Below are 27,696 nucleotides of genomic sequence, written 5' to 3'. Positions count from 1 at the left end.
TGCAGTTGCAGTGTGCAGCAGCGTCCTTCTCTCCGTCTGCACAGTGGAGGGAAGGATCGATGAATGCGTGGAAGGTCAAAGGCCACTGCAACCGGACTGGAGCGAACAAAAGCCGAATCTCGTTCCCGCCGAGTCCCGTCGTCTGCCGTTCCAACAAAAAACTGGAACTTGTTTGTAGTGTAGTGTAGCCCTGATGAGCTGAAGGAGGGTGACGATGACGACGGCACAGCAGCAAATAGCTTTACCTTTTACGCATGGGATCCCCGGATGAGGAATTAGGTATCAACGGAAGCCCTGGGAAATGGGAACGCCGGGATGGATGGATCTTGAAAAAATGAAAATAAAAAGCGTGTATCGCCGTGTCCGTGTCTGTCCAACTCCACAACCACCTGAATGGGTCTGTCACGTTCAAAACAATGGGCCTGGGCATCGAACTGCGCTCCAGCTGTAGCTGGAGCCACATTCCCGCGTCTGATTTCCACTTCTGTCAACAAATCGTCTCATCGTCGACTTGTCGACTCGTGGTGAGCCTGAAAAAGAGGACCAACCGGAGACCAAGGGATTGCGCATGGTAAATGCGCTAAACCTAATTGAGACTCTCACAAAAACACCCAACAATCCCAATTCGTGAATGAATGCATGCGTCAGTGCCCAGTGTCACTTTCTTTTGGGGAATTGGGATTCTGTGTTTCCCACCGCACTCATTGTCCCCATTCCCCTGTAAGCATGTGCTTTCTGGACCGCGGACCTTGATATGCTTTCTCCCTGTGTAACTTTTAGTGTACATAACGGCACTCGGCTCGGCTGCCCTGCGCTGCCGTGCTCTGCCGTGCATCGAACAAGCATCGACCTAAGCATCATGTATGGCATCATACAGTAGGTAAGGACAATGTGATTGATTGATTATACTAATTGCTTGCATTAACTGCTTTCTAGTACCAATTCCCGAGAATTAGGCATGACCTAAAAGCCGAAAGTGTTAAGATGGGATGACTTGCACCCCGTCCTGATCCCCTTCTCCAGTCCCCTTCTCCAGTCCCCTTCTCCAGTCCCCTTCTCCAGTCCCCTTCAATCAGTACATATGCGCGGATCTGCCTTGTTTATGCTTGTGCTTCCATTTGTGCCTTACTGCCTTGGCCTGTTATCCTCAGTGTCCAACAAGTGCCATCCCCGTTTGTGATCAGAACAACTCCATCTCACCTGCTTGCCTTTCCAAATAGGGAATTAGGGAATGCGGAATCACTTTGGTTTTTGCGGTTGCTCGACATGAAAGATGAAAAACGTATTTGTAAAATGCTTCAGAACCCGTCAAACACGTTTCGTTCGGATTTAGGTTTGACTCAGTCCAGCCAGCCCAGCCAGCACACAGGCCGCATCATTCATTCAATCTATCTACCTAGATGCTCGAAATAAAGTATGTCTTTGTCTGACGTTCGTTCGTGTGGCTTTGTTTGGCCTGGGGGACTTCGGCAGGCGGGGTTTTGTCTGACATTAGGCTTGGCGATCATCGGCATCCAACGGGAACCGGGAGCTCCTCCCGTTCGTTTGTCTCCACTTGGGGACCTGATTCCCGTCATCGCTCGGAAAACGCCGTATAGTGCCGGGCCTCGGCTTAACGACACCATTAACTGAACATATTTGGTGGTATTACACGGATTACATATTGCCACATCGCCAGATTCAAGACCAAAGTATGGTTTTCGTTTTCTAAATATTATCTGTGTGCTCTCTTGCCTATTGAGGCCTCTATCTATCTCTATGCATTTTGCAATAGCGTAGGTACATTTGTTGCTGTCCTCTCTCTCCCTGTCTCTACCAGTAGCTAGCATTGCTGATAGGTAGTGTGATACTAAGCTGTATACCAACAGAAAGCTCGTGTGTTAAAGTGTGGTAAGCAATTATCATCGTAGCTCGTAGGTCGTTGTTTCGAAATTCCGTGAGCCGACCGAGTAAGTGGTATGCCGTTGGTAGGATAGTTGTTGTAACAGTTCAGTCTCTCCTGCTGTCTTCCAGCCATATCATCCACACTCTTCGTCCTCTTGTTTTTCGCTATGTCGCCGGACCATCAAATACCCGTCTGGCCTCGAAACGGCTACAGACTCTTAATTAAAAGTTTCGCACCAATAGTCAAAGGCGTCTCGATCCCTAACGAGTATGACGCCGAAGTGCCAGAATCGCTCCTCCATCGTTCATCTCCAGTCGTTGTGACCACCCTGACATTCTTCTCTCGCATCGGGCCTCCTCTCCCTCATCATCATAAAATCCAGAACAGGGTATAAAACAACGCTAATATTGCTGCAAACTAATATTACAAGGAAATGGGGGAAGGGTGGTGGCACCGCCACAAAAGCCGTGGCTACGTCCCGCCCCCATCAGGTACCGTCGAGACACGGGGAACGTGATCTGGAACACGTTCATGTCGCTCGGCTTCTATTCCGTTTTCTGGTGGCAGATCTTCGTCTGGGTCGTAGTCGTCTTCCTCGCAGTCGTCGTCGTCAAAGTACTCCTCGCTCTGAGTGCCTTGAGAAAAGTCGCAGTTCATCGGAGCACCGTGACCGCCCGAAGGTTGATGGGCATCCTGGACTCCATCATGACCCTTGGTAGGCAACTTGCTGTTCTTCTTCCCCTTGTGTTTGCCCTTCTTGAGCCTCTCCCACTGAGCTTTCCGCTGCTGCTCCAACTGGCGTTGCTTGCGGGCCTTGATCTCGTATTGACGGACCAAAGCCTCAGGGGGGTGGCCGAAGATCGACTCGTACTCACAAAAGTGGCAGATCCAAATATCTTCAGGCTTGGGAGGGTGGCGCTTATTCTTTAACTGCGTTTCACGGCGCCGTTGTCTGGCCGCAGCAGCATACTCTTTAGCAGCACTCCTCCTTGTGGTTTTCGGCGCTGGGCCTTGCTGCCCTTGGCCTCCGGCACCACTCTTGCCCTGCGTTTCCTTCCCTGCGGCACCTGTTGCCAAAGGAAGAGCGTGACCATTACCTGGCTGGTTTCCAGGAGCAACACGCTGCCAATTTTCCTGTCCTTGTCTAGTCGTTGACGGGGTCGGCATGTTGATTCGTCGATCAGCGCCAGGCCAAGAGAGTGCGTTGGGACCGGGAGCGGTAAACGTGAACTGTGCGGACGCAGGGCGTTTCGGCGGCAGTGAATTTTGCAAAAGACTTGTACTTTCAGCCCCCGTCGGTGGGTTCAGTTTCTCTGCATTTGCAATGGCGTTGGATATGATCCCCTGGTTCTCGGCTACAAGAGCTACAATCAGCATCTCCATCATAACAACGTCTCGACAAGTGGCAGAGTGGCTAGGATAAAGCGTGGGTAGACTTACCTGAACTGGATGACCATGGAACAGAGCGCAGTTTCCTACCTCTTCCAAGCCAGCTGGTGTTCGAGTCCGATAAGGGCCTGAGCGGGCTTCGGCCGTTACGCGGTCTGCCATATCTGCCTCTTCCAGGACCGGGGACGTTCTGCAAGCCTGGCATATAGCCTCCGGAACCATACTGAGATGCCGAGCTCGAAGAGGTTGCTTCCCCGTGACCTTCAGACGTCTGGATAGACGTGGTTCCGAAACCAGCATCTATGCCAACGTGAACCCCGCCAAGAGCCGCATCACCCGCTGTAGGGATCTTCCTCTTCTTCTTGTTATTTGTGTTTTCGAAGGAGTCATACCCATCGACTGCTGATGCTGCGGAGACAGTAGCTTGTGAATTGACCGATCTCCCCTCATTTTCGTTCCTCGGTGACTGATGACCCCTGCGGTTTGAGGAGTTAGACACTCCGTCCTCGTGACCACGGTCCGGTATGCCCTGTCTCGACGCAGTAGTATATCCTCCACCCTCTGCTACTGAACCATCTCTTCTTGATTGGCGGGGGGCAACCTCTGTAACTCGCTCGCGAGGGGTTGAACTCTGGTCCTGCTCGTCATCTCGGATGCTATACAAACTCGGGAACAGCGATGTAGAGATCGAAGGTGCTGGGGGGTATTGGATCGACTCCGCGGCTTCGGGGGTTAAACGGTCTCTCAGGGACCTCTTGGGCAGGGGATGGATTCTTCGTTCGCTTCGGTATGCGGATGATACCGACACCGTATCGGCGGATGACATTCTTGTAACTTGCACGAGTGCTCTGTTAAAGGCGAAGCGCAAACGAGTTAGCAACGACAATGAAAGCCATTTGATGAGTGGGAAGATGTCGTTTAAGAAGGCCAGCATTGGTGCCACACAACAACAAAAGAATGGCGGGACGAGAAGAAAGGCAGAGTGCAGGACCGGGACAGAGAGAGAGAGGCGGGGTTAGGACGGGAGGGAGCTGGCGGACTCGATCGAAGAAGACAAGACTCCGTTTGTTCATGCCACGTATTTCTGGGAAGCGACCTTGGGAAAACAATCCAACTAGGCCTTGCAGTGTGGAAGGCGCGCGCCTACGAACGTACCTTCAGGATATCACATAGTACCCAAGACAAGACGCTATCAACTTTCGAAGGAGTGCCAGCCGCCGAGGCACTTGACACGGGAATGCGTCAACCACGAGGGGATTTCCAGGCCGTTATAAGTTCGTATGCTTGTGCGAGTTCTGCAATCCGGAGAAATATCTTGGGAAGTTGTAAAAGGAAGAAAACGTGGGCGCCGACGTCGCTTCGATATATCCCTTTCTGCCCAAAAAGACTCATCAGCACCGAAGCCTCGGGAAAAGGAGGGGAAACGTCATGGCAGTCGTGTTCTCGGTGCTACGCCTGGACTGGTTGTAGTGGAAATATGTTTCTCCCGGAAATTGCCACCACATCGTCTATAACAACAACAGCTCCTGAATCATCGGGATACCATCAAGGGATGAAGGCGACAGCATGGTTGGGAGGCGGGAGGAAGGGAGGAGGGGGAGGAAATGAAGCCATACAACTGAGGGGGCAATCAGCTGCTAATCCTAAGCACCCACCTTCTAGGCTCCGAGTCTGGCTCGTGCGGATATCCGGTGGACTGGTTGTAGGCAAAAACAGTGAGAAGCTATGGGAATGTTAAAACAAAGGAAGCCAACAATCAACAGTTCGTCCGAGTCAGTGAAACGGGTGTCGTGTATCGGTGATGTTGAGGGGTGGAAAGCAATGGAGTTCAGTGGTTGTGATTAGGAGAAGTGGGTGTTCACTGTAGTGAGGGCGGGCGGGATGGTGGGCGGGACTACCTAATCGACGCACCCTTGGCTGCATTATGTAAGCATATTTAACCAGTGGTTGTCTGGACGGAGGTCCGTGACCCCATGCTTGTTCCTTCCGCCCCCGCCTTGAAGTGCTCCGGCCGGGGGAGTCTCCATTCGGTCTCCGGTTCCCATCCGAGTGAATCGGGAAATGCAGAGACCTCGCTTTACGATTGGGATTGATTCTCTCCCAACAAAGAGAGATCCACGGAAACTGAGAATCTCCCAAGCTACTAACGCTAGAAATCGATAGCAATCACGACGTCAAGCATATCTCTACTCTATTATCCTCTGCCATTCGAAACTAACCACTCCAAGCGAGGTCCTGAATCTCCATACCTCTGCCTATTTATGTTACGTTTGACGCATTTCGGATTCCTATTCGAAGACCAGGTGCTGCCCTGCGTCGACCAGTGTTCTCCTGACTAACATGGCTTCCCCGACAAACTTCTTCTGGGGCGGACAAGTGTTACTGTTTACACTCGCCAAATCATCGCCATGTACCTTCACTCACAAGGTGAACTCCAGCCAGCAACCCGAATGGAGGCCGGGTTGTGGGCGGTACTTAGTACCTGATGAAAGACGCACTGTGCTACTCTATCGATTCGAGCAAGAGCCAAGCGGTTTCCATCACAGGCTCGCTGACTGCCATTCACAGTTGCATCTGATTTGATGACAACACCACACCAAGCACTGTCATTTCCCTTCAAGGCACTTGCACCCACGAACGAAAACCATTCTAGGACGGGAGACACACTCTTCACTTGGATGCTTTGCTCAACTCGACAACAACTGACCCGACCTGCAGCCAGCAGCAACAACCCCTCCCCCTTCCCGTCGCCCCAAACAATTTCTCCTTGTGGTGCAACAACGAATTCCGTTGTTTGCTACCATTCATGATTTGTTTTCACACTGCACTATTTCACATTAACCCCTTTCGATTTTCAAGATGCCCCTTTTTTATTTTCTGGTCAGTTCGAGCTGGACGGGCTTCACTCCAGTCATTGAAGCGTGATGTCATAGCTCGAACCCTCCCCAGACAGTACGAGTAATTCACCACTCTACCACTTCTACATTCGACTCTTATCACAAACGATACTTATTTACTCGACACCGAAAAATAAACAACATCGACGAGCCGGCTTTCGACGCCGTATCCCAGAGTTTATTAATAAGTCGACTGCCCATTAACTTTTTCCCGGCACCGGATTGGTCGACAGGTGGACCGAGCTTCCAGATGGCCCCGCACGCTTGGGCGCTGCCGCTGAGGAGAGGAGCGAGGTGCCTGGAGCGATTGACAGTGACGGACGGTACTTGACCGGGGTCGGTTTTGGTGGGCAGGCATGGAAGAGAGTGGGCGCCCGGGCGGACAGCTTTCTGCCAAAATTTACTGCAAGCGACCAAGAGCGCTGTGCGGTGCTTGGTGCGTCGTGCTGCCGTGGTGCGGGTGCGGTGGTCCCGTCTTTTTTGGGGCTGGCAACTCGACTGGGTCCCGGGCTCGCTTTCCACAACCATGTACACACCAAGAGAGACCAGCCATCGCTTCCTCCTTCCAGTGTCGTTCACCCTCTCCTCCTCTCCGGAGATCCTCACCACGCACACCTTGGGCCACAGTCACCAAAACCCGACCTGTCGACCTTCTTGTCCCCGTCATGACAGTTAGTCTACCACGGATCTACCGCTTCGACTACCGCCCCCCAATCTCCAAATTGGCCTAGCCAGCAATTCGCATCCCGTCCTATTCATCTCGACGAATCGTCCTTCGTCCCCTCTTCTTCGTTTTTCCCACCCTCGTACCCGCTCAATCTTTTACCCAAGTTAGCAGGGAACGAGTCTTCCTCTCGTGGACATCTAACAAGCAAGCCGGCGACCTCCTCATCCCGATCACGCTTCCCATTGAGCACTCTTCCTCACTTGGCTAGATTTTCGACCTAAGCCCTCGCGATCCTCCACTCGTCGGTCGGTCCATCCTCGACATTTTCCGCTTCTCGACCACCAAGCACCGGCTTCCAGCTACGATCGAACCTAGCACGAGCCTCACAGCCTCGACATCCCCAACACCTCGTCGCTCAATAATCGTGTCAGATTTAATTCCACAGTCCAGTCTCGGCCACGTCGAGTCCTCGCTTCTCCGTGTCCACATCTACAGACGACCGCGTTATCCGGGTTCTCTCCCACCGTCACGACCCATAACTTCTCACGACCTCATTCGCATCACAATTGTCAAGCTTCCAGTAAGACAATATCATTCCTGTGCTAGAGTGCGTCATCGTTCTCAGGCACTCCGAATACCCGACCGCAGCATCCCCTCCTAGCGGGCCTGCGGATCGCGTTTCTCGTCTTCGGCACCAGGCGTGTCGATTATATACATTACACACTTCGAGCTCCTGCCTTGACTGCGGCCCCAGCTGCAAGCAATGGCAGGGTCCGATCCGAGGCGGTCGTCAAGAGCGCGAGCCTCTCAATCACAATCGCAAATATCTTCTACCACGTCGAGCACGTCAGGTCGTGGTGAGCGCAGCACCAGGTATTTCAACAAGGCTGTTTCACCACAAAAGTCAAGTTCTTCAGGATCGCTATCCTCCGAAGCCCCAGACGAGACAATTACAGCCGACGATTCGTTTGGAACACGACGTCGTACCCGCGGCCAGCAGGAAGAAAAAGATAGGGCAAATAACAAGTCTGAGCAGGTCGAAATGGCACACGGCGACGATGATGCCCAGGACGAGGACGAGGCCGTCCGTTGCATTTGCGGCTACGAGGACTACCCAGGCCCTCCACCCCTCGACGAAGACTCCAGGCACGGCTTCAAGGACGGCATGGACATCGACCCTATATTCGCGACCGATGTCACCGACGACGCGGCCGGTTTTTTCGTACAATGCGACGTTTGCAAAGTTTGGCAACATGGCGCCTGCGTTGGCATCATGACTGAAGAATCGAGCCCAGACGAATATTATTGCGAAGAGTGCAAAAAAGACTTCCACAAGATCTTTACAGCAAGCAACGGGTAAATCTTAGCTTTTCTTTGGTCCCAGGGTTGCATTGTTTGGAGCTGAACGTCAGGAGTTCAGCTGGCGTGCGTCAAAGCCCACCACCCCTTTGGCACTGCCTCACTCTCCTTACAATACCCTCTCCTCCATCCACGACTATTGCCAATCCACTCACTCTCCAGTCGACTAACAAAATGATTCACAGACAACGGTATTCGCACTACCTACCCCTCAAGCGCCCATCTCGAACAACTTCTAGATCCGCCTCTCTCAATAAGGATGACACGAGATCACCGCCCAAGGATAAACCAGAGGGCCGCAACGGACGTGGTACGACCACTTCCTCCGCATCGAAGCGAAGATCTACAATGAACAGCCGAGGAGCTGACTACGACGAAGCTGAAGCCCTGAGACGGGCGATTGAAGCAAGCAAAGAAGAGGCAGCTCCCGAACAAACCGAACCCACCACGAGAAGAACAAAGCGAGGCAGAAGCGATAGCGAAGAGTATATCCACCACCTACGCTACCCGACGTCGATAACCGCTAACTCTCTTCAAGAAAGCTAGAAAGCAAGAGGCAGAGGACGAGCTCTCGGTCAGCCTCTCCCAGCCTCGACAAGACTACCGAGGACTCTGACGACGCTGGCACAACGACGCGAAATGGTACAAAATCCAGATCGCGGGGCGGCGCAGCAGGCCGCACTCTGCGCACAGAGAAGACAGATGAAAGAGAGGAGCGAGAAAGACAAAGGGCTGAGGCAGCAAACAAGCGAAAGGGTAGAGCCGAACGCCGGCGAGCTGATGGTACGGAAGCCACAACTCTCGCGGAAGCATCTGAAGCTGACATGGATACAGATTCAGACCCTTCGGACGAGTTACCACTAGCAGCTCGTGCGGCAGTGAACAAGACGCCCGTTACGGCAACACCTGTCGTAACCACCACCGCCACGACTACTGCCACAACTACTACTACGGCAACTCCTACAGCTGCGGAAGAAACAGTTGAACAGGAAGAACAACCACCGGCGGTATCGGAACCCCCTCCTGCCTCGCAGACGACGCCGGAAGATCCTCCGGCTGCGGCTACTCCCACGACAACCAAGATGGATAAGAAGCGGTCACATAAGAAGAAGGGTCGTAACCAATACACACGTGATGACAACGAGCCATCACCCGCTCGGTCGCAGTCAGGAGAGGCACCAGCCGAAATACCGCCTCCTCCTCCTCCCCCTCCTCCAAAGCCAAGTAAGGCCGAGGAAAAGGCTACCGGGCATGGAAAACACGGGAAGAACAAGGGTGGAATGAACAGCAAGATCACCATGACCGACATGAAGAGGAGGGCTGCGGCACTCCTAGACTTCATTTCACGGACTCAGGTTGAGCTTGCCGGCGAGTCGCCGTCGGATGATGATAAGACCAACGGCAACAGCGTCGCGCTACCTGAAAAGCCGGTGTTGGCACCATCAGGGCCTAACGAGGTCAATGGCTCGACCCCAGCCGCCGTCATGACCTCCGCCGATGGGCAGCTAGAGAGGGATTTCAAGGAACTCAGTTGCGTGGAGATGATGGATAGCTTGACCCGAAGACTGGTCAAGTGGCAGCAAGAGTATACAGTATGATACAATGAGCGGATATAATGGATGTTATACTTGATGTGCATATGGCATGGCGGGACGATCACGTCGGATAAGGGCTGATGATTTCCTTTTTTCATGTTCTTTCTTTTCTGCAATTTTTCCTTTCGGTGTTTTCTTGGGCACAATGGTGTTATCGTTAGGCGGCAATGGGATGTTCTGGAAGTTTTATATGAAGAGTACTTGGGGTCAGTAGTTGTCCTCCCTTCCACCTCAACCTACTGAAGACGTAGGCCCCGGGGTGGGTGGTGAGGGCCAGCGACTATGCATTTATTGGGGCGTTGTTCTTGGTTTGATCAGGATAGCTGGTTCTGGTGGTAAGGACGGCGTGATGGGTATCATTCGGTAACGGAGTATAGAGTTCCCAAAATTTCATCACTTGGGTTTTTCCGTGTTATGATCATGCATGCTTTCGTGTTCGTTCTGTAGGTATCGATCCTCATGCTTTATCATTGTTATCTGGCCTTCGATGCTATGCTCGTACAATGTCATGCTTGCTCATGCTTATGCTATGCTACTAAATCATCATTATCGTTCCAACTTCATCACCAGACGTATATCATAATCGAATCACCTCTCATTACCCCCGTTCATTTTTCTTTCTCGTCTCTCGCACAAAGAAGACCCCTGAAACAACACCACCAGAAAATCAAGATCAACTCTGCTTCTCCCTCACGCCACCACCCCCATTCTTAACCCCCGACGATGACCTCACCAATCCCCTCTCCACATCAACATCCCCATCAACATCAACCTCCCGAGCATCTCCCACTCTCTCACTCTCACTAACAACCCCATCACCACCAGCACCTTCCAAAATCGCACCCCCCTCCTCCGCTTCCCGCCTCGCCGCTTTCTCCTCCTCTGTATCCTCCGGCTTCCCCGGCCTACAAGCCCACCCATCCACGAACCTCAACGTCTCCCTTCCCCAAATCCTACTCATAATCCACAATCTCACCGGCACCAGTATAATAATAATTACCGGAAACCCCGGCGCCGCGACGGTGAGTGTGACATAAAAGATTATCCCCGTAAGCACGATTTGCGTGAGGGTATACCCGTGGATTGCCCACCTGTTTATCGGCTTCTGTCCGGGTCTAGTCGGTGAAGGTAAGGGCGGGAGTTCAGAGGGAGGGGATAAAAGCTCGAAAAAGCGAGGCAGGATCGGGTTCACGGAGAGGGATTGGTAGCCCATGTACATGAATAGTCCCGCGAGGACGGAGGTGGGTGTGAAGCCTAGCAGGTGCTGGAAGGGGGGGGAGATGAAGAGGAGGATGAGGGCAGATTGGAGGAAGGGTGAGTAACGCTGTTCGTGGACGCGGGGGATTAGTTTTTTTTGTTTTGCGGGGGGTGCTGGGGTGGCGGTGGTGAGGGAGGGGGATGAGAGGGTTGTTGATGAGGAGGAGGTGGAGGATGAAGATAGTGTAGGTGAGGAGTGAGTGGTAAGGGGAGTTGAGGTCAAGGGTAAAGAGTCGGAATCAGAATCATCAGCGTCAACTTCCACCCAGTGACGCAAAGATTCTGAATGCAACGGCGCCTGCGGTAACAACCCGTTCGCAGGCGGGATCCCCAGAATCCCACACAGCGCAGTCGTCGTGCCGAGCAAGACGATATCCCATGCGTACCCGCCCTTCTTGCGCACGCCGTAGCGCTCAACTGTGCAGATGATACTGCTGATCTCGTGGTCAAAGTAGAACAGCACCGTGATGATGGCCCCCGGGATGATAGAGATGAACACCCACTCCAGCGGGACCTCCCAGAACTTGACGAAAAACGTGTCGCGGTTGGGGGACGTGGGTCGGAACTTTTTTTGGATAGTAAGACGCTCGTGCTCGAGGTTGGCGAGCTCGCCCATGTAGGGGACGCCGATGAAGAAGATGATGGAAATGGCGGCCGCGTACTCGGCTAGGCCCATGCGAATGATTTTGCCAAAAAGTGGTTTCCATGAGAGGGCGGTGGCTAAGAAGATGGCGAGGAGACAGGTGCCGAAGGCGCCGATGGTGGAGTAGAGGAAGGCGTCGAAGGGGACATTCTCGTGGTTGCGCTTGAGTTCCAGGCTGGCTTTGTGGAAGTAGATGACTGAGTTGAGCAGGGAGAAGATGTCGGCGCTGAAGTTGGTCACGTATTGCATGGTGTAGTCGTGGGCGTTGAAGATGGCGAGGAGGTAGTGCATCCAGGCCGAGTGGATGAGAGACCAGGCCATGACGGGGAGGAAGGGGACCTTGAATGGTTGTTAATGGTTACCCTTGTGGTTTGTCTTTGACATGTTGACCATCACCGTGGTGAGGTATCGTCGAGTGACTTACATGAAAGTTCTCGGTACATAACTTGTACATGTTCTCTGCCAGAACGGAAAAGGGACCAGTGACACCTAGGATCGTCAAAGGTTGTGCAGAGAAGAGGGAGAAGATGAGACCGCAAAGGCCAGTGCTAAAGACAACTTCGATGGTGCCCCATGATTCTCCGGTGAGAACAAAGAGATCGTTGGCGAAAGTGATGCCGGGGAGGAGGTTGGTGAAGAAGACATAGACGGCACTGGCGAGAACCAGCTGGTTGAATACTGTCCAATCCGAAACATATCTTTGGCGGAGATTGTGTATATCCTCCCTTAATAACCTGAACGGTTGGAGTTTCCCTCCTTTCCTGAAGCGGTTCCTGGCTCTGGCCAGCCATGAGGCTTTGGCCGCCGGTGGCTTCTCCAGCATATCGGGTTCCTGCTTCAAGCCCATGAAGCAGTGAAAACGGTTGATGTGTCGATCTCGGGAAATAAAGTTAGTTTGAAGACGGCAGGGGGTGAGGAAGCCAATAGTCGTTGGCCGTTTGGGTTCGGCTTATATGTATATAAGCGGGACCGAAGCCGGCGAAGGGAGTATATTAGAGATTAACACTGGGAACCGACGTAGGACAAGAGACTGTTTGTTTTTCAAACTCGGTTGCTGGAAACTTTGATCTTTTATCTCGTCTTTCGACCGTTGGCTGAGCATGAACAGAGACCTCACCGCGTCTTCAAACCAGGAACTTCGTAAGATAATGAGTATGGATAAAGAGATATCGAGCTAACAGAGCGGTGAGAAAGAAAACCTTGGGGATAGTATAATGTCTAAGTGGGAAAGAAGGGTAGGGCTCAAGGCTAGCATAGGGGGGAACACTCCGGCCTAGATCTTTTCAGACAACGCCGATCACTTCAAAAGGTTATCGAGGGGACGGGGAGGGATGATGGGCCAGAAGGACCGAGAAGAACCCCTCCCTATCCATAACCGGGCACTTCTGGGGGGTTAGTTTCATGGCGGGCAGTGTTCACTGTTTAGGATTGAAAACTTCTCTTTTTCCCGCTTTCCAGTCTCTTTTTCAGGGCATGCCCCAATGGCGCCTTTCTTCCAAGGCTCGTTGGTGTTCTTGGCAAGAACATTGGGGCCACAAGCGAACAGGTGCGGACAAGGCCGTCCTCGACTCTCGTCTTCGATACAGCGCACGTGCCACCACCGTCTTTGATGCCCGGCCTTGATTTGGTCAAGTCCACAAAACAAAGATCAGAGATGCCCCACAAAATCGCAGATCCGGACGTTTCGCTGGAGACAGGGGTTTGAAAAGTCATTACGTCATGGCTCAACCCACCATCAAACAGTGTTGCAGAAGTTCGGATGAGGAAGGCGGTCACAATTTCTAACTACCAGCAGTCCAGCCCGAGTCGTGAATCACAAGCATCTGATTGACATTGATAACCTCTAGTCATGACACCAAGCCGAGTCGATGGCGGTTTGTTTTTGAAATTGTTGACGGAAAAGTTAACAAATGACAGTAGAAATATCCCAAGCGGGAACTAGGCCGTTATGTCCTTATCGGAGGATGAGCCGCCGATAAGCAATTATCCGTTATCAGAACTCAAATTCCCGACTTGGCCCAGGATCGTGAAGTTCGAGCGACCCTAGAATCAACAATGAGTCCCGTGGAGTTTTCACCTCCAGATATCACCTTGCGAAGTATGCTATCACCAACGACAAAGATCTTCCTCCCACCATAAAATCAATTCCCGAATCGAGAGCGACGACGACGCGAAGCCGACCGAGACTTGCCCACCCCTAGGCGCATTCGATCCGGTCCGACATAAGGGCGAAACCGAGCCCTCCGCAACACCAAGACAGTCACAAGTTACACAATGTCCGGCACAATAACTGGCAGAGTAGCGGCCAGCGCAACAGCCGCCGTGACTTCAGCAGCCGAGAATGTCGCAAGAACCGCAACCGTCCTCACAGCCGCCGGCGGCTTCTCACCGCGCGAAGTCTACGAATCCTCGACGCAAATCACCCGCTCCTACTACCTCGGCCACCACGCCTCCGCCCTCAACAAAATGCGCCAGACCATCTCGAACGTCGGCCTGATCATCGAATGTCGCGACTTCCGCGTGCCCATCTGCTCATGGAACCCTCTCCTCGAGCGCAGTCTAGCCGCCTCCGCCGCCGGCGAGCGCTCCCGCATCGTCGTTTACACCAAGCACGACCTCGGTCCGCCGTCGGGCAACTTCTCCAAGGAAACCTCCATCGAAAGCTACACCGACGGCCGCTACCAAAGCGGCAAGGACATCGTCAAGACGCTCCGCAAATTCCACAAGAACTCGCACACCACCAAGGACGTCATGTTCCTCGGCACCTCGGCCGGCGCCCGCAGCCGCAACGACGCGCCCAACAACGACAAGAACCTGCTCGCGGCCATCAAGCGCATCGCCCTCGAAGCCGAGTCCCTGACGGGCATGCGCGCCATGGTCGTCGGCATGCCCAACAGCGGCAAGTCGACTCTTCTCAACCGGCTGCGCGCCAAGGGCATGGGTCTCCCCAAAGCTGCACAAACGGGCTCCACGCCGGGCGTCACCCGTAAGATCGGCACCCCCGTGCGCATCATAGCCGGCGAATCGGCCGACGACCCCAGCAGCGCCGGCTTGGGAGAAGGTGTCTTCATCATGGACACCCCCGGCGTGTTCATCCCGTACGTCTCGGACCCGGAGGACATGATGCGTCTTGCGCTAGTAGGGTGCGTGAAAGATGGTGTCATCCCGTCCGTCACGGTAGCCGATTATTTGCTGTATCACCTCAACCTCGTCGACCCAAAACTCTACACGCGCAAGTTCGACCTGGGCAAGCCAACCAACGACGTGCACGAGTTCCTTAGGGCGGTGGCGACGCGCACCGGCAAACTGAGAAAGGGGTCGGAGCTGAACCTGGAGAACGCGGCCGACTGGGTGGTGCAGGCGTGGCGGCGCGGAGACCTGGGCCGGTTCGCGCTTGAAAAGGTCACAGAGGAGACGCTGGCGCAGGCGGTGGAGAAGGCCAGGGAGCCGACGGTGAGTATCAGCCAGGCGAGAAAGCGGGAGAAGGAGCAGAGGAAGGTTGCGCAGCAGATGAAGTGGGCGGGTATCTCGGCGCCGCCTGTTGCGTAGATACTGACCAAGATCTGAACATACATGGAATGAAATGTTGAGGGTCCGGAGGGTTGCAGGTATGGAAGTTGGAGAATATTTATACTCGCTCCTCTCTGGGCAATAAGGGGAAAGGGAAGCCAAAAAAAAAAAAAGAAGAGAAAAAAAAAAGATATTTGATACCCGCCTTTGTAGAGGATACGATGGCTTCATAGTACAAGAACAACAAATTTTGGATAATCGGTCTTCCGTCATTCCTGACATTAGACTAGACCTTAATGCCATGTGTCTATATTCCGTCTTCAAATCTGAATAGTCCACACGCATGCGGGCGAAGAAGGTTCCAATTTCAGAACCGTGTAATAAATGTACTTCTTCATATACCTGACTACCCAGGTACGCACTTGGTCGCAGTCAAACAAGGAAGACAAGATTCCTAAGAGGCTCGATCTGCACAAGAAGCGTGGAACATCAATATAAGAACGAGCGGAACTTGAGGTGATGATGGCACATGCTAGTAACGATGAGATTCCCATCCCATCTGCCACTCAAAATTGAAGTCGGGATAGAAAATAGTCTTCAAGACCCAAAAATAGGCAAAAGAGAGCATGAACCCAAAATAGCGAAAAGAAAAAGAAAAAAAGAAGTTATTTGTGATCATCGTGCGACGTGGGCCTGATTCGAACAGACGCTCCCGAAGGAACAAGATTTCTAGTCTTGCGCATTAGACCACTCTGCCACCACGCCAATTGTTGTAAGATGGGTCAGATGGTTGCATATATCAATGCATTCCTGTCACAACCTTTCATGGTTCAATGGTTCATTCATTCATTCATTCATTAGTTATCCCTCATCAGGGCGTCAAATCATCTACCCCATCATTTTCATCCCAATTTACTTCCAGTTCTTGCCAAAGAACTCCAACACGGTCTTATACCCTCTGATGTACTCGCTCTTGACGCGCTCGTCCTTCAGGTCGCTGCGCGCCGCCATCCAGCCGTGGATCTGGTCCTTGAACGTCTCGACGTGCTTGGGCACGCTGAGGTTCTGCTCAAACTCCTTGACCTTGTCCTCGGGCTCCTCCTTGGATGCGAGCAGAATTAGCGGCACCTTGATGCCCTTGGCGTCCTCGGGCTCGACCATGGCCGGGTGGCATTCGGCGGCGACCGAGAAGGGGTTGGTCTCGGCGTTGGTGGTGGTTAGGGAGACGACCTTGCCGCCCCAGCAGAACTGCGTTGCAAGTTTTTGTCAGGTGGGCTGTCTGTCGTGGGTAACTTGAAATTGTAGAGGGAGGAAACTTACACCGATGAGACCCCAGGACTTGATGTTGGGGTGCTTGGCGCTCAGGGCCTTGACGAAGGCGGGGAGCTTCTCGGCGATGCCGGGAGGAGGGTTCTTGCCAAAGAAGGCGCCCAGGTTCTTCTTCTTCTCGTCGTTGTCGGGAGGGTACCACTCAATGGGGCACGGCTCGCCCTTGAACCAATCGGGCATGAACACCTTGTACTTGGTGTGGTCGTCGCTGGTGGCCAGGATGTCGGCACCCTGAACGGTCTGGTCGAAGTAGCCAAAGATGTCGTAGATGACGACGATGCCCTTGGTCGCCTCATCAGGGCCGGTGACATAGGTCTTCAGGCCATCGTACTCGCCATAGGTACCCCTGGCATTGTAGCCGGAGGTGACGACGGGAGGGATGTTGCAGCTGGTGGTGTTGTGTTAGTGGTGACTTTCAGGATGGCATAAGAAGAGGCGCATCACATACCAGGCCTCGTTGTGGCCGTGGCAGGCTTGCATGGTGGACATTTTGGCTGTTCGCACGGATGCCGGTTTGTTAATGAGGGTATTCGCAAGGAATTGAGCAGAGATGGGCCGTGAATGCGTAGTTGTCTGTAGAGCAGCACTGGCTGAAGCAGCTTGAGATGTGCTTGTATGCAGAAGACGCGAATAGGCGCTGGGTCGCGAAACAGAAGAAAGGCTCGCAGAGGCAGCAGATGGCACAGAAGCCGGAAGACGGAACTGACTGGGACCAGGCATACCTTTAGTGATATACTTCAAGCTGTATATGGAAGTCTTGAGGTCCAATGTTTGGTTTGTGTTATGTTCAACAATCTCCATCGCAACCGCGGCGCAGCACACGGCAGGGGCACCGGTGGGAAAGGCGGGGTAGCTTCTCCCGGTTTCCTCTGATGTCACCAGCACGTCCGAACAGCTTCCCGAAACCCCACCTTTCCGCCCGTCTTCGAAAAGGAGTGATGGCCCCAATCGGGACTTCAATTGCCGACCACGTCTGACCAATCATGTGTCGCCACTGGCTCTGTAATCCATCCCATCTTCCTCCAATCCTCCATTTCTTTCAACCGTTCGACTCCAACCAACCAACACCAACACCACACAATTGAACACCATCCCGTCTCACCCTTTTTCATTGCCAAGGCGGCCGCCTCACCACCTGCCCTCCATGCCGATCCGTCTGTGTTCTTTTTCCGAATTTCGAATTTCGGACTATCAATCTACCTATTCTCAGCTATCTTCCCGAGGAGATCTCAAGCATCGGTGACACACGACAGGCTTCATCTGCGTGTCAATCTGACCAGATAAGATGATGGACCACTGAATTGCACTCTGATCGCTAAACAAAACAAAAGGCACTCTAAAAATCACAAAGCCCGCTCGTCTTTTCCCATTCTTTTCCCATTCTTTCCTACAGTCTTTCGCCATAACACCCCGAAGGCCTGAACCCACCGCCTCCAAGTTCCCGGAAAAATATTTCAGTTTTGTTTAGCCCAATAGCCGCGGCCTGAAAGCCTGGCAGGCACCACCTCACAAAGGAAATAGCTCCGTCGTTTTCGTCCAACACAGAAAGTCTGATAACATTTCTTGTTGTTTTCTCCAATCTCCCTCCAGCGTTCACCACTTCAACAAGCTAAGCCTCAGCTAGGCACTGTTGATGGTGTATCCCGATTTCCTAATGTCGGCCACTGCCTTCATCACAACGGCCACTTCGCTCGCGAACCGAAGCTTCTGGTCCACTTCCGAGATGGACACCCAGGACGCCTCAAGCTTTTCGTATGCCTCCTGCGTACCACTGTCTCCCGTGGCTGTCGAGTCGGCCGTCGCCACGAAGAAGAAGACAGCCTTGAGCGCTTTCGTATCCGACTGCGGGTCTGGATAGAGGCAGGCGCCGACGAATTCGGTGCTCATGTGTCCTTCGGTGATCTGGGGGCTCTTCTGTGGTGCCCCATCTACCCCTTCGTCGACGGTGGGTGGTGTTGCTCTCGTGGCAATGTTGAGTTTCAACGGCGTCGCTCGCACCCCGGTCTCTTCGTATGTCTCCCGTAGAGCCGCGTTGAGCATGGGTTCGTCAATGTTTCTTCGGCCCTTGGGCAGCTGAAAGATTTGAAGATTCCGGTTCCAGATCAACAGCACCTTTCCGCGGCCGAGGTCAAGCGTCACGGTGCCGCAGGAAATCACAAAGGCGTTAGCTGGGTGAAAGACCATGCTGGCATCAATGCCATCCAGCCATGGCTGAAGATCGATTGCCATTTGTGCTGTCAGTCTTGTTGGTTCTTGGTGTGTCTGGCGTCTTTGGAGGCCGGCAAAGTGTCAGTGCTGTGGGAGAAGTTGTCCTTGTGAGTCGTTTGAGCACTGAAGAACCGGTCAAAGATGCTCCATATATACGTTTTCCAGTGCAAGCAATGAACGACCCGAGGACGATACCCTCCAGTCCCACCACAGCTGCGACAAGTCTCATTTATAGGTCACGCCATGAAGAAAGTCCTCAGTTACGGAAACAGCTTTCTCGCCCTCTACCAACACCATGTTCAGGTTATATTAACAGTACTTTCCATCCATTGTTATTTTTTTCGCCGACCGAGCGGCTCAGAAACACGCCATGGTACCCGGTACTCCGGGTAACTTCGTTCTGATATTCTTCAAACGCCGGTGAGCGACAGTAGCAACCGGTCAATCTGCAGGGCTGATCCAAAGCATGGGTTCACGGACTGAAAAGGAAACAAGCGCCTACCGGCACATCATCATGGCGGGACCCATGGAAGCGACCAGTTAAGGCCTGTTCCCCACCTATCCATGCAATATATTTACCACGGACGCGAACTTCGAGCCTTGTGTCACGACCCCATTTCGCAGACTTACGTACAGAATCGCCCTGTCGTGCTGCGAGTTGGACGGTCCGATACAGCTCCACGTGTTGTCTTCCTTTTAAGTCGTCAGTCTTACCACGGCCTGTCGTCGAATCAACACCGGCCTGCTCCATACCAAAGCGGCGATAAGTGATACTTGGGAACAGAAGATCATGATGCTTCATTTGAGCAATCACAAGGCCGACTTGACTCACAGTATCCTGGTGACAGCCATGACCCATCAGTCCACGGTATCACCATAAGATGCCCGATGCTGTTCATTCCCCAATACCGTCATCAGCTCACGACTGCCGGTACAAGCCAAACACTTTCTATAAAAGCAGAGCTTACCCATTTTGCCCGGCAAGCACTGGGTCACCGAGTTTATCCTGATGACTACACCGACGTTTCTATCCCTGCCTCGCCATAGTCTTCACCGGGGCTCTCTGCGGTTGTCCGCCGTGCAAACATTTTCCCGAGGATGAAGATTCATACAGATCCGCCTTTTTCAGGATAGCTCACCCGGGATACGGAAACGCTTCTCTTACGTACCCCTCAGAACCGGAGGCCAATTGCTGATCCGTATTCACCGAGCCGCCAGCATACATTCACTCCCAAGTTTTCCACGCTGTCTTATAGCCCGCGCATATGATAATCACCAAATTTTGTCCACCTCTCCCCTTTGACCGATTGAAAGCTGGTACGCTCTGCGATCCTACCCCTCCGGCTTTGTACTACCAGCTTTTGACTCCCATTCGCAGATGGACCCCCGCGGTGGTCTTACAAGCTATTCATTTGTCTATTTGATCAAGGAAATGGGCCCATGTCACCCGACAAATTGGGCTTGGTCTTTCCCCGAGAAAAATCTCCAGTGCTTTTGAGTAACTGGTCAGCAAAGAAGAAGCTAAGATCGCATACATATCTACCTGCCACGTTGGACGACGCTCTGACAAGCCGTGCCCTTGGATACTACAGTACGCTGCCCAAGCGTTGCAGAAAGGATTGGGAAGTTTTCATATGATGACGAGGAACAGGAACCCCGAGAATACATCAAAAGTGGCGGTCACCAGTCAAAGCGAGGTATCACTCGACGGCACAAGGGGCAAATTATCAAGCGTGATCGGAACAACTTTCCTGTCTCGCCTTCGACAATGAGGTCCAGACTTTGGAAGTCATATCAAGTTCTGCGTGCCCAGAAAATTTAGTGTGCGGATCTCGTTGCTCCCAGTGTAGTCCAGGGGTGACTTTCGTTCGCTTCTGCATCACCGAGGTCACATGGCTCAGGAACGGCCACCCTACGTACCATCGGCTGCTGTTATCTGTCCTGTATCGTGGGGATCCCGCATCAGGTCAGCCGGAAAGTGTCCACGATGGAGGCTGATCATGTTTCGGACCGACGCCAGGCCCGGCAAGCAGGTTCAACGGTTATGTGCTTATAATTGCGGACTCCCCTGCCGCCGCAAGCGCCCTTCAGGGGAAACATAGAGGCGTCGAGTTATCTGCGTTCCAGCAATACGACGGTAGGGTTTTTAAACTCTGGTACACATGGGGAAAGCGGACGAGAAACGGCCTCGGCCGTCCGCTTAAGTCGACAGACGCGGCTCATCCCATATATCGCAAGCCGGAAAGGGCAAAGAGGGAGATTCCCGAACGCTACCTCTAACAGGAGCAGAAGCAAGGAAGAGACGCGATGAAGCTGTTTGGCGATGACCAGTTAGCTCTAACGCGCAACCTGTGTCGACGATCCTAACTCGAGCTCAGCAAAAGCACGCATCTACCTAGACCGACGTTACATAAGGTCCCCGATGCTAAGATAACACTGATGGTTTAGACTCTCGTTTGTACTGACCGGTGTGGATGCCCGCAAGAAGGGATCGAATATGGAAACAGAATCGCGAAATATAGCATATACTAGGTTATCAGACGTTGTTATTTCTTGCTCGCGGTGCGGAAGAAGTAGGACTGGCTGAGATGCTTCACCAACAAAGGCTACGTGCATATGCTAGGGCAGCCATGATGGTACACGTGTATAAATGAAGCGGCTTCTCCCCGGTGTGGTTGCTTCCCACATGTTTCCTGTGGGGGGAAAGGAAGGTCCCCGAATAAGGAGCACTTTCGCTGACGAAGCACATTCCCTTTCGGCGGGTAGTTCAACGTCAGAGGTTTCCATATAGGACCAGCGGAACCAACCGGGTTTCACCACACACACGCACAACTGTGCGGCTCATATATCACATTTGATTAGTGATTAGAGCCATTTACCGCCCCATTCTCATCACGATGAAGCGAAGAGAGAGTGTGTGGGGGTTACACTTCCACTTCCGAACGCCAAACGCAGGCACAAGGCACAAGGCACAAGGGCACACTTACACAGAGACTGGGATCTGGGAAAACTAGACTAATACGAAGCAACGAAGGACAGACAAGGGGCGGGAAGAATGGAAGTCTGGACAAAGGTTAAGGTAGGGAAGGTAGGTCCGTCGTCATCATTCATCATTATAGGATGGATTGGGAAGCAATCACATACGATGGTACACGACGGAGAGCAACAAGGAAGGAAGGAAAAGTCCGGGCCCGCCCGTTCACAGCATCCTTTCTCGTGCAGCAAGCTGTGTACACACGACACAGTAGAAGTGGGCTCATGGGTGCAGCTCGTAAAGGGACTCAAGGGGGCATGTTGGGGAGGCTCTGCTGTATTTCTTGGTTGTTTATTTGTAAACATCACCGAGGAACAGGCTGGAAGACTCGATAATATCGAGTCTCGTAGGCATTGCCATCATTCCCGGTCTAACGACACATCATCACTTGTTCCAAATCGACACATGGCACTAACAGAGGAATCATCACAGAAATTGCCCACGCCCTCTTACATGAGGTGTATAGTGGCAAAGATACTTCCGGTTTTTTTTATTTTTTATTATAAACTCATGGTTTCAAAGCCCACTCGCCATCATCATCCATTCCTTCCTTTCCATCAAATCTATACGACGTAAACCTTTTCAACCACCCGGGCCCTCCGCTCTCATACTCACCACCTCACTACCTTACCACATCACCACATTTCCTCACAACCCCCCTTCAAGTACAAGTATACCCCCCATCAACCCTCAAATCCGCCCCCGTCACGTATCTACTCGCATCACTCAACAAGAAAGTCACAGGACCCATCAAATCCTCCGGATTCCCCATCTGGCCCTGCGGGATCAAACTCGTCCATTTCTCCTTCAAATCCGGGTTCTCATCCAGAATCTTCTTCGTCAGCGCCGTAAGCATATACCCAGGGCTGATACAATTAACCCTAATCCCCGCCTTCGCCCACTCTACCGCCAAGCTAGCAGCCAGATGCCTCACCGCGGCTTTCGAAGCGTTATACGGCGTCTGCGGCTGCGGGACATTGACGATGCTGCCACTCATGGAGCCGATGAAGACCATTGAGCCTGGCGAGTCGCGTGACATCAGGTGCCGGGCTACGGCTGTTGCGAAGAGGTAGGTGCCGTCGACGTTGACGCCCCAGAGCTTGCGCACGCGGTCGATTGGGTAGGCGGTCGCTTCGAAGTTCTCGGTGAAACCGGCGGAGGTTACGAGGTTGTCGATTTTGTTGTGCTGAGAGAGGATGGAGGCGATGCAGGCGTCGACGGAGGAGGGGTCGGATACGTCGCAGTGGTGGGCTGTTACTTTGGGGATTCTGTGGGGGACGACGGGAGAGGGTGTTAGTAAGAGAAGGAAGGAAAGGAACATAGGACAGGAGGAAAGAGGAGGGGGAGGGGAAGTAGAGTTCCTACTGACTTCTTGGCGGAAGGATAGTCCTTCTTGAAAGTCTCGACGATGTTCTGGGCTTGTTTGGTTGCTTCTTCTTCTGTTTGAGTTGAAGAATGTTAGTAGCCGTCTTTCCTTGTTGATTTTTTGGTATCTTCATTTTCACTGCATCCTCCCTCTTGTTTCTTGTTCTCGTTCTTCACCATCTCTTCACCATCTCCTCGTCATTTCTTCACTACTTCGCCCCAACACACCCTTCGAGATTATCATATGCTCTCCAGTTCCTCACTACCCGAAACCGACAGAAAGAAAAACTCACTATTCAAATCAACAATAGCCAAATCCCCACCACTAACCACAATCCCCTGCCCCATCACCAGTCCCAACCCTCTCGCTCCGCCGGTAACAACAGCCACCTTCCCCTGTAAGCTGAACGTCGCCAGCGTTGGGAAAACATTCTGCCCAGCTCGACCGGTGCCGCTGTCCACTGGTTGCGAAGAGGGAAGCTGCGAGGAGTCATCGGGGAATTCGACGGTTATGGAGTCGTCGGTGCGGGCGAAGGCGCCTGCTCCTGGAGGAGAGGCAGAGGAACTGTTGCTTTTGTTCTTCTGGAAGTGGGTTGCGCTGAGGTGAAAAGCTCTCTGGCTTGGGCGGCGGGCTGTGGGAAGAAAGTTGCTGGCCCGGAGGGCGCGGGGGAGGGCGCGGGTTGCCATTTTGAAGGACTGGTAATTTGGTTCGCTACTGAGGTCTTTTGTCGTGGTTCGAGAACTGGAAGCTTGTCTTCGTTGTTCTGGGTTTGTCTGTTGGGTCGAGAGAGTGTGTAAGTGACAACTCGGTATGGAGCTACCATACTTCATGGAGATCTTTGCGGGGTAGAGGTAGCTTCGATCCCAACTTACTGTCGATGGCGTCAGTGCCTGACCTCGAGATATTCAGTCCAACAACAATAAAGAAACAAACAAACACACGGGGTTGTCTTAAAGTTGGAAGATTTTCCGTATCCTTGTAGCAAAACTTCTGGTATCTGAGGAAGAATGAAAAATTCCAAAAACAACCCGACAACTACTCGTCAGCCCAAATGGCAGATATGCATATGCAAGCTCTCAAGCACTGCTTCGCCTACCGTATCTCTTCAACACAGCCGTTGAGAACTCTCGGCACTACACTACCAAAGCTCTAAATTCGAACGAAGATCAGGCCTAGAACAACTATCTCCGGAAATCAATTTGCTAGGCAATGCCATCATGTAGGAACTTGATAATTGTACGTGTAGCTGTATCTTCTTCCAACTCTGGACACTTAATGCTACAATCGGTTACAACTAACCCGACGAACGAGTTTCTCAACTCCGAGTCTCCGACAAGCCTGGGAGTTCTAGACCACACAAACGCGGCCACACTCTTTATTTAGATCCCCAATACTCATTTCCAATCATCAGGTTATTGGAAGAACAGATGACACCTCGAGCTTCCCAACATCCCATCCGAAAGGGTTCTTGGGCACTAGCACTGCGATCTGTATCTGAACGACACCAAGAGAGGGGAGATGTTTCAGAATACTGCCCAACTGACTGACCGCAAAGGATCTTCGCTGCCAACTGTTCAGGCTGTTTGCCTTTTCGTCTTGTGTTAGGTTTCCCGTCGATCATCGACCTCCTCAATTACTGTCAGATCGTAGCTCAAAGTTCACTCTTTTAACCTGAACATTTCCCATGTCGGCTTCTTTCTGCTTTCCTACACTCTTCTCAGTCTGGTTTTCAGGTGTCCTTCATGCTTGAAGATCTCGAGATGTCAAAGTCAATGTGAGGCTGCCTCGGCCTAAACCAAACAATTAGAGCCCCACCTACCCCGCACGAACACCCCACTTTGTTCCCAAGTTCTCCATTTCCCCGCACTTCTTCCCCGGAGCGTGGATGGGGCCGGTTGTGGGACCTGTGGCTCCGGTGGAGCTCAGAGATGTGGAGTAAGTTGCCGGGTGAGGTCTCTCGAATGCCATAGGTAGCCGGTGGAAAGAATGAAGCTATTCGCAATGGTGACACTGCGAGAGGAGCTCTCTTGGCAAAGCCATAAGGTATTGTAGACGGAAGCAAACAATCAATTCCACCACCACCGCTAAATTACATTCTAAAAACACCAAACTTGGTCCCCCTAGGCGCCTGCTCATTCCTTCCTCCCAACGCCGCCCTCAGTCCCAAGCCCAAATACCTCCTCGTATGCTGCGGCGGGATAACACCATCATCCCACAGCCTGGCGCTCGAGAACACGGCATCGCTCTCCCTCTCAATCCGATCCTGCAACTCCGGATCCGCCTTGGTGCCGACCGTCTCCATCACCTTGGCCAACTGCTCACTACCCATGACACCGATCCTGGCATTCGGCCACATCCACAAGAACCTGGGGCTATAAGCCCGTCCGCACATGCCGTAGTTGCCCGCGCCGTAGCTGCCTCCCACAACGACGGTGAATTTGGGCACGTCGGCGCAGGCCACGGCCGTGACCAACTTGGCGCCGTTCTTGGCGATTCCCTCGCGCTCGGCGTCGCGGCCGACCATGAAACCGGAGATGTTCTGGAGGAAGACCAGGGGAATACCGCGCTGTGCGCAGAGCTCAATAAAGTGCGCGCCCTTCAGAGCGGAAGAGCTAAAGAGGATGCCGTTGTTGGCCACGATGCCGACGCGGTGGCCGTAGATCTTGGCGAAACCAGTGACCAGCGTGGTGCCGTAGTCGCGCTTAAACTCGGCGAAGGCGGAGCCGTCGACGATGCGCGCGATGACCTCGTGGATGGGCAGCGGCTTGCGCAGGTTGGTGGAGGCGATGCCCAAGAGCTCGTCGGCGGGGTAGAGCGGTTCCTCGAACTTCTGCTCAAAGTCGGCCGGGGTGATGGCGCCGGTGGAGGAGCCGCGCGGCCAGTTGAGGTTGGCGATGCTACGTCGGGCGAGCACGATGGCGTGCGCGTCGTCGACGGCGAGGTAATCGGTCACACCGGAGACGGAGGAGTGCATGGCGCCGCCGCCGAGCTCTTCGGGGCTGACAACCTCGCCAGTGGCGGCCTTGACGAGAGGTGGGCCGGCAAGGAAGATGTGGCCTTGCTCTTGGACGATGATGCTCTCGTCGGACATGGCGGGGACGTAGGCGCCACCGGCGGTGCAGGGGCCCATGACCACGGAGATCTGAGGGATGCCTTGGGATGACATGCGGGCTTGGTTGAAGAAGATGCGACCGAAGTGTTCGCGGTCGGGGAAGACATCGGACTGATGGGGAAGGTTGGCGCCGCCCGAGTCGACCAGGTAGATGCAACTGTTGGTTGTCCATGTCAGTAAGTTATATGTGAAACTAAGGTTAGGAAAGCTCACGGAAGGTTATTCTCCTTAGCAACCTCCTGCGCCCTCAAGTGCTTCTTGACAGTAATTGGATAATAAGTGCCACCCTTGACCGTGCTGTCGTTGGCGACAATGACGCAGGTGACGCCCTCAACCACACCAACACCCGTGATGATGCCACCGGCGGGCACGTCTGCCTCGGGGTAGAGTTCGTGGCCAGCCAGGGGAGAAAGCTCCAAGAATGTTGTGCCGGGGTCAACCAAAGCCGTAATGCGGTCGCGCGGGAGCATCTTCTTGCGCAAAAGGTGCTTCTCGCGCGCCTTCTGGGGACCGCCTTGGTGAACCTTGCGGGTGAGCTCTTCTAGGCGGGCCATGGCCTCGCCCATGAGGCGCTCGTTCTCCTTAAACTCGGGGGAGTCGGTGTCAACATCGGACTTGAGGACGGAGATGGCATTGGCTTGGTGGGGAGTCGTGAAGGTTGCGACTGAGCGTCGTTGTTGCTGCTGCTGGAGGAGGTTTTGTTGACGTTGTGATTGTTGCTGTTGCTGCTGGTTGCTGTGGAGGAGGAGCCCGAGATTGCGGGGATGCAGGGGTAAACTGGCGGCAGCGGATCGTGGGGATGTGGAGGTGGCAGTTCTGGACAATTGCCTGGAGAGGAGGAGAGCCTCTCTCCTGCTGGCGGACGAGAAGGACATGATGATTGATGGTGTTTTCTACTTGGGGATTACAAAACTTGACACAACGTACAAAACAACAGGAAGGAAGGGAGGAAAAAAACAAGCCCGAATGAAAAAAAGATGCTCACGACAACTTTCTTTCCCACTCCGCCGCGCCCAGCCGAAGTCCTTGGTCTAACTTGTCTAACTTGGAGCGGCTATCATCTCAGAAAACGGTAAAAGGCCATTCAGATCTCGGCATTGGCATCCATCACACCGTCTGACGTACCCCTCACGGTCTTGTGAATCTCAATGCCTAGCGTCCACCTGGCCAATCACAGCAAGGAATCACTAACAAGATCGCCAAAAACCGAGGCAAGCCGTCGCCAACCGTCCACTTTTCAATAGAACACTAAGGGTAACATTTACCATCAAAGACTGCCGCGGCTCTGGCTAGATACGGGATGATGTTTGGAACAGAAGAAAAGCTACCGCTGGTTGGTGTAATTCGAGACTGGCCACTCATTGTTAGTGGACGGCAAGAGGGGGAATCGGGGATTACACAAGAGAAAGGACGAACGGAGCTCATCCCGACTTGATTGCAACTGA

The 27,696-nt window shown here is 53.1% G+C and overlaps 8 protein-coding genes and 1 non-coding gene across 9 annotated transcripts; 2 read left to right on the top strand and 7 right to left on the bottom strand.

Annotated features, from left to right (window-relative positions):
• Positions 1 to 1,651: 1,651 nt before the first annotated feature.
• On the bottom strand, positions 1,652 to 5,152 carry SMAC4_05019 (uncharacterized protein). The gene is made up of 4 exons (XM_003352857.2): positions 4,930 to 5,152; positions 4,430 to 4,648; positions 3,326 to 4,122; positions 1,652 to 3,240 (listed from the first exon to the last, which is right to left on the bottom strand). Exons 3-4 carry the CDS (start codon positions 4,098 to 4,100, stop codon positions 2,357 to 2,359), a joined length of 1,659 nt encoding a protein of 552 aa, XP_003352905.2. The 5' UTR covers positions 4,101 to 4,122; positions 4,430 to 4,648; positions 4,930 to 5,152; the 3' UTR covers positions 1,652 to 2,356.
• Positions 5,153 to 7,601: 2,449 nt separating this feature from the next.
• On the top strand, positions 7,602 to 10,195 carry SMAC4_05020 (uncharacterized protein; the record flags this gene model as incomplete). Its single annotated transcript, XM_003352858.2, has 4 exons — positions 7,602 to 8,194; positions 8,383 to 8,682; positions 8,736 to 8,980; positions 9,032 to 10,195. The coding sequence occupies 4 exons, from the start codon at positions 7,602 to 7,604 to the stop codon at positions 9,793 to 9,795; spliced, it is 1,902 nt and encodes a 633-aa protein (XP_003352906.1). The 3' UTR covers positions 9,796 to 10,195.
• Positions 10,196 to 10,291: 96 nt separating this feature from the next.
• Positions 10,292 to 12,539, bottom strand: SMAC4_05021 (uncharacterized protein; the record flags this gene model as incomplete). Its single annotated transcript, XM_003352859.2, has 2 exons — positions 10,292 to 12,031; positions 12,117 to 12,539. 2 exons carry the CDS (start codon positions 12,537 to 12,539, stop codon positions 10,466 to 10,468), a joined length of 1,989 nt encoding a protein of 662 aa, XP_003352907.1. The 3' UTR covers positions 10,292 to 10,465.
• Positions 12,540 to 13,966: 1,427 nt separating this feature from the next.
• Positions 13,967 to 15,353, top strand: SMAC4_05022 (uncharacterized protein; the record flags this gene model as incomplete). The annotated part of the gene is made up of 1 exon (XM_003352860.2): positions 13,967 to 15,353. The coding sequence occupies one exon, from the start codon at positions 13,967 to 13,969 to the stop codon at positions 15,239 to 15,241; it is 1,275 nt and encodes a 424-aa protein (XP_003352908.1). The 3' UTR covers positions 15,242 to 15,353.
• Positions 15,354 to 15,885: 532 nt separating this feature from the next.
• Positions 15,886 to 15,967, bottom strand: SMAC4_13016. The gene has a single exon. It is a non-coding gene; the product is annotated as a tRNA-Ser (tRNA).
• A 45-nt stretch (positions 15,968 to 16,012) lies between these two features.
• Positions 16,013 to 17,331, bottom strand: SMAC4_05023 (uncharacterized protein). Its single transcript, XM_003352861.2, has 3 exons — positions 16,980 to 17,331; positions 16,523 to 16,919; positions 16,013 to 16,450 (listed from the first exon to the last, which is right to left on the bottom strand). Exons 1-3 carry the CDS (start codon positions 17,249 to 17,251, stop codon positions 16,115 to 16,117), a joined length of 1,005 nt encoding a protein of 334 aa, XP_003352909.2. The 5' UTR covers positions 17,252 to 17,331; the 3' UTR covers positions 16,013 to 16,114.
• An 820-nt stretch (positions 17,332 to 18,151) lies between these two features.
• SMAC4_05024 (uncharacterized protein) lies at positions 18,152 to 18,760 on the bottom strand (the record flags this gene model as incomplete). The annotated part of the gene is made up of 1 exon (XM_003352862.2): positions 18,152 to 18,760. The coding sequence occupies one exon, from the start codon at positions 18,758 to 18,760 to the stop codon at positions 18,152 to 18,154; it is 609 nt and encodes a 202-aa protein (XP_003352910.2).
• A 3,321-nt stretch (positions 18,761 to 22,081) lies between these two features.
• On the bottom strand, positions 22,082 to 24,379 carry SMAC4_05025 (uncharacterized protein). The gene is made up of 4 exons (XM_003352863.2): positions 24,012 to 24,379; positions 23,432 to 23,912; positions 23,143 to 23,212; positions 22,082 to 23,041 (listed from the first exon to the last, which is right to left on the bottom strand). Exons 2-4 carry the CDS (start codon positions 23,823 to 23,825, stop codon positions 22,435 to 22,437), a joined length of 1,071 nt encoding a protein of 356 aa, XP_003352911.2. The 5' UTR covers positions 23,826 to 23,912; positions 24,012 to 24,379; the 3' UTR covers positions 22,082 to 22,434.
• Positions 24,380 to 25,195: 816 nt separating this feature from the next.
• Positions 25,196 to 27,169, bottom strand: SMAC4_05026 (uncharacterized protein). The gene is made up of 2 exons (XM_003352864.2): positions 26,465 to 27,169; positions 25,196 to 26,408 (listed from the first exon to the last, which is right to left on the bottom strand). Exons 1-2 carry the CDS (start codon positions 27,124 to 27,126, stop codon positions 25,229 to 25,231), a joined length of 1,842 nt encoding a protein of 613 aa, XP_003352912.1. The 5' UTR covers positions 27,127 to 27,169; the 3' UTR covers positions 25,196 to 25,228.
• Between the last annotated feature and the right edge of the window lie 527 nt (positions 27,170 to 27,696).

The sequence above is a fragment of the Sordaria macrospora genome, chromosome 1 (genome assembly GCF_033870435.1).
Source record: "Sordaria macrospora chromosome 1, complete sequence".
In the NCBI taxonomy this organism is placed as follows: domain Eukaryota; kingdom Fungi; phylum Ascomycota; class Sordariomycetes; order Sordariales; family Sordariaceae; genus Sordaria; species Sordaria macrospora.
This window is presented reverse-complemented; position numbering and strand designations above follow the sequence as displayed.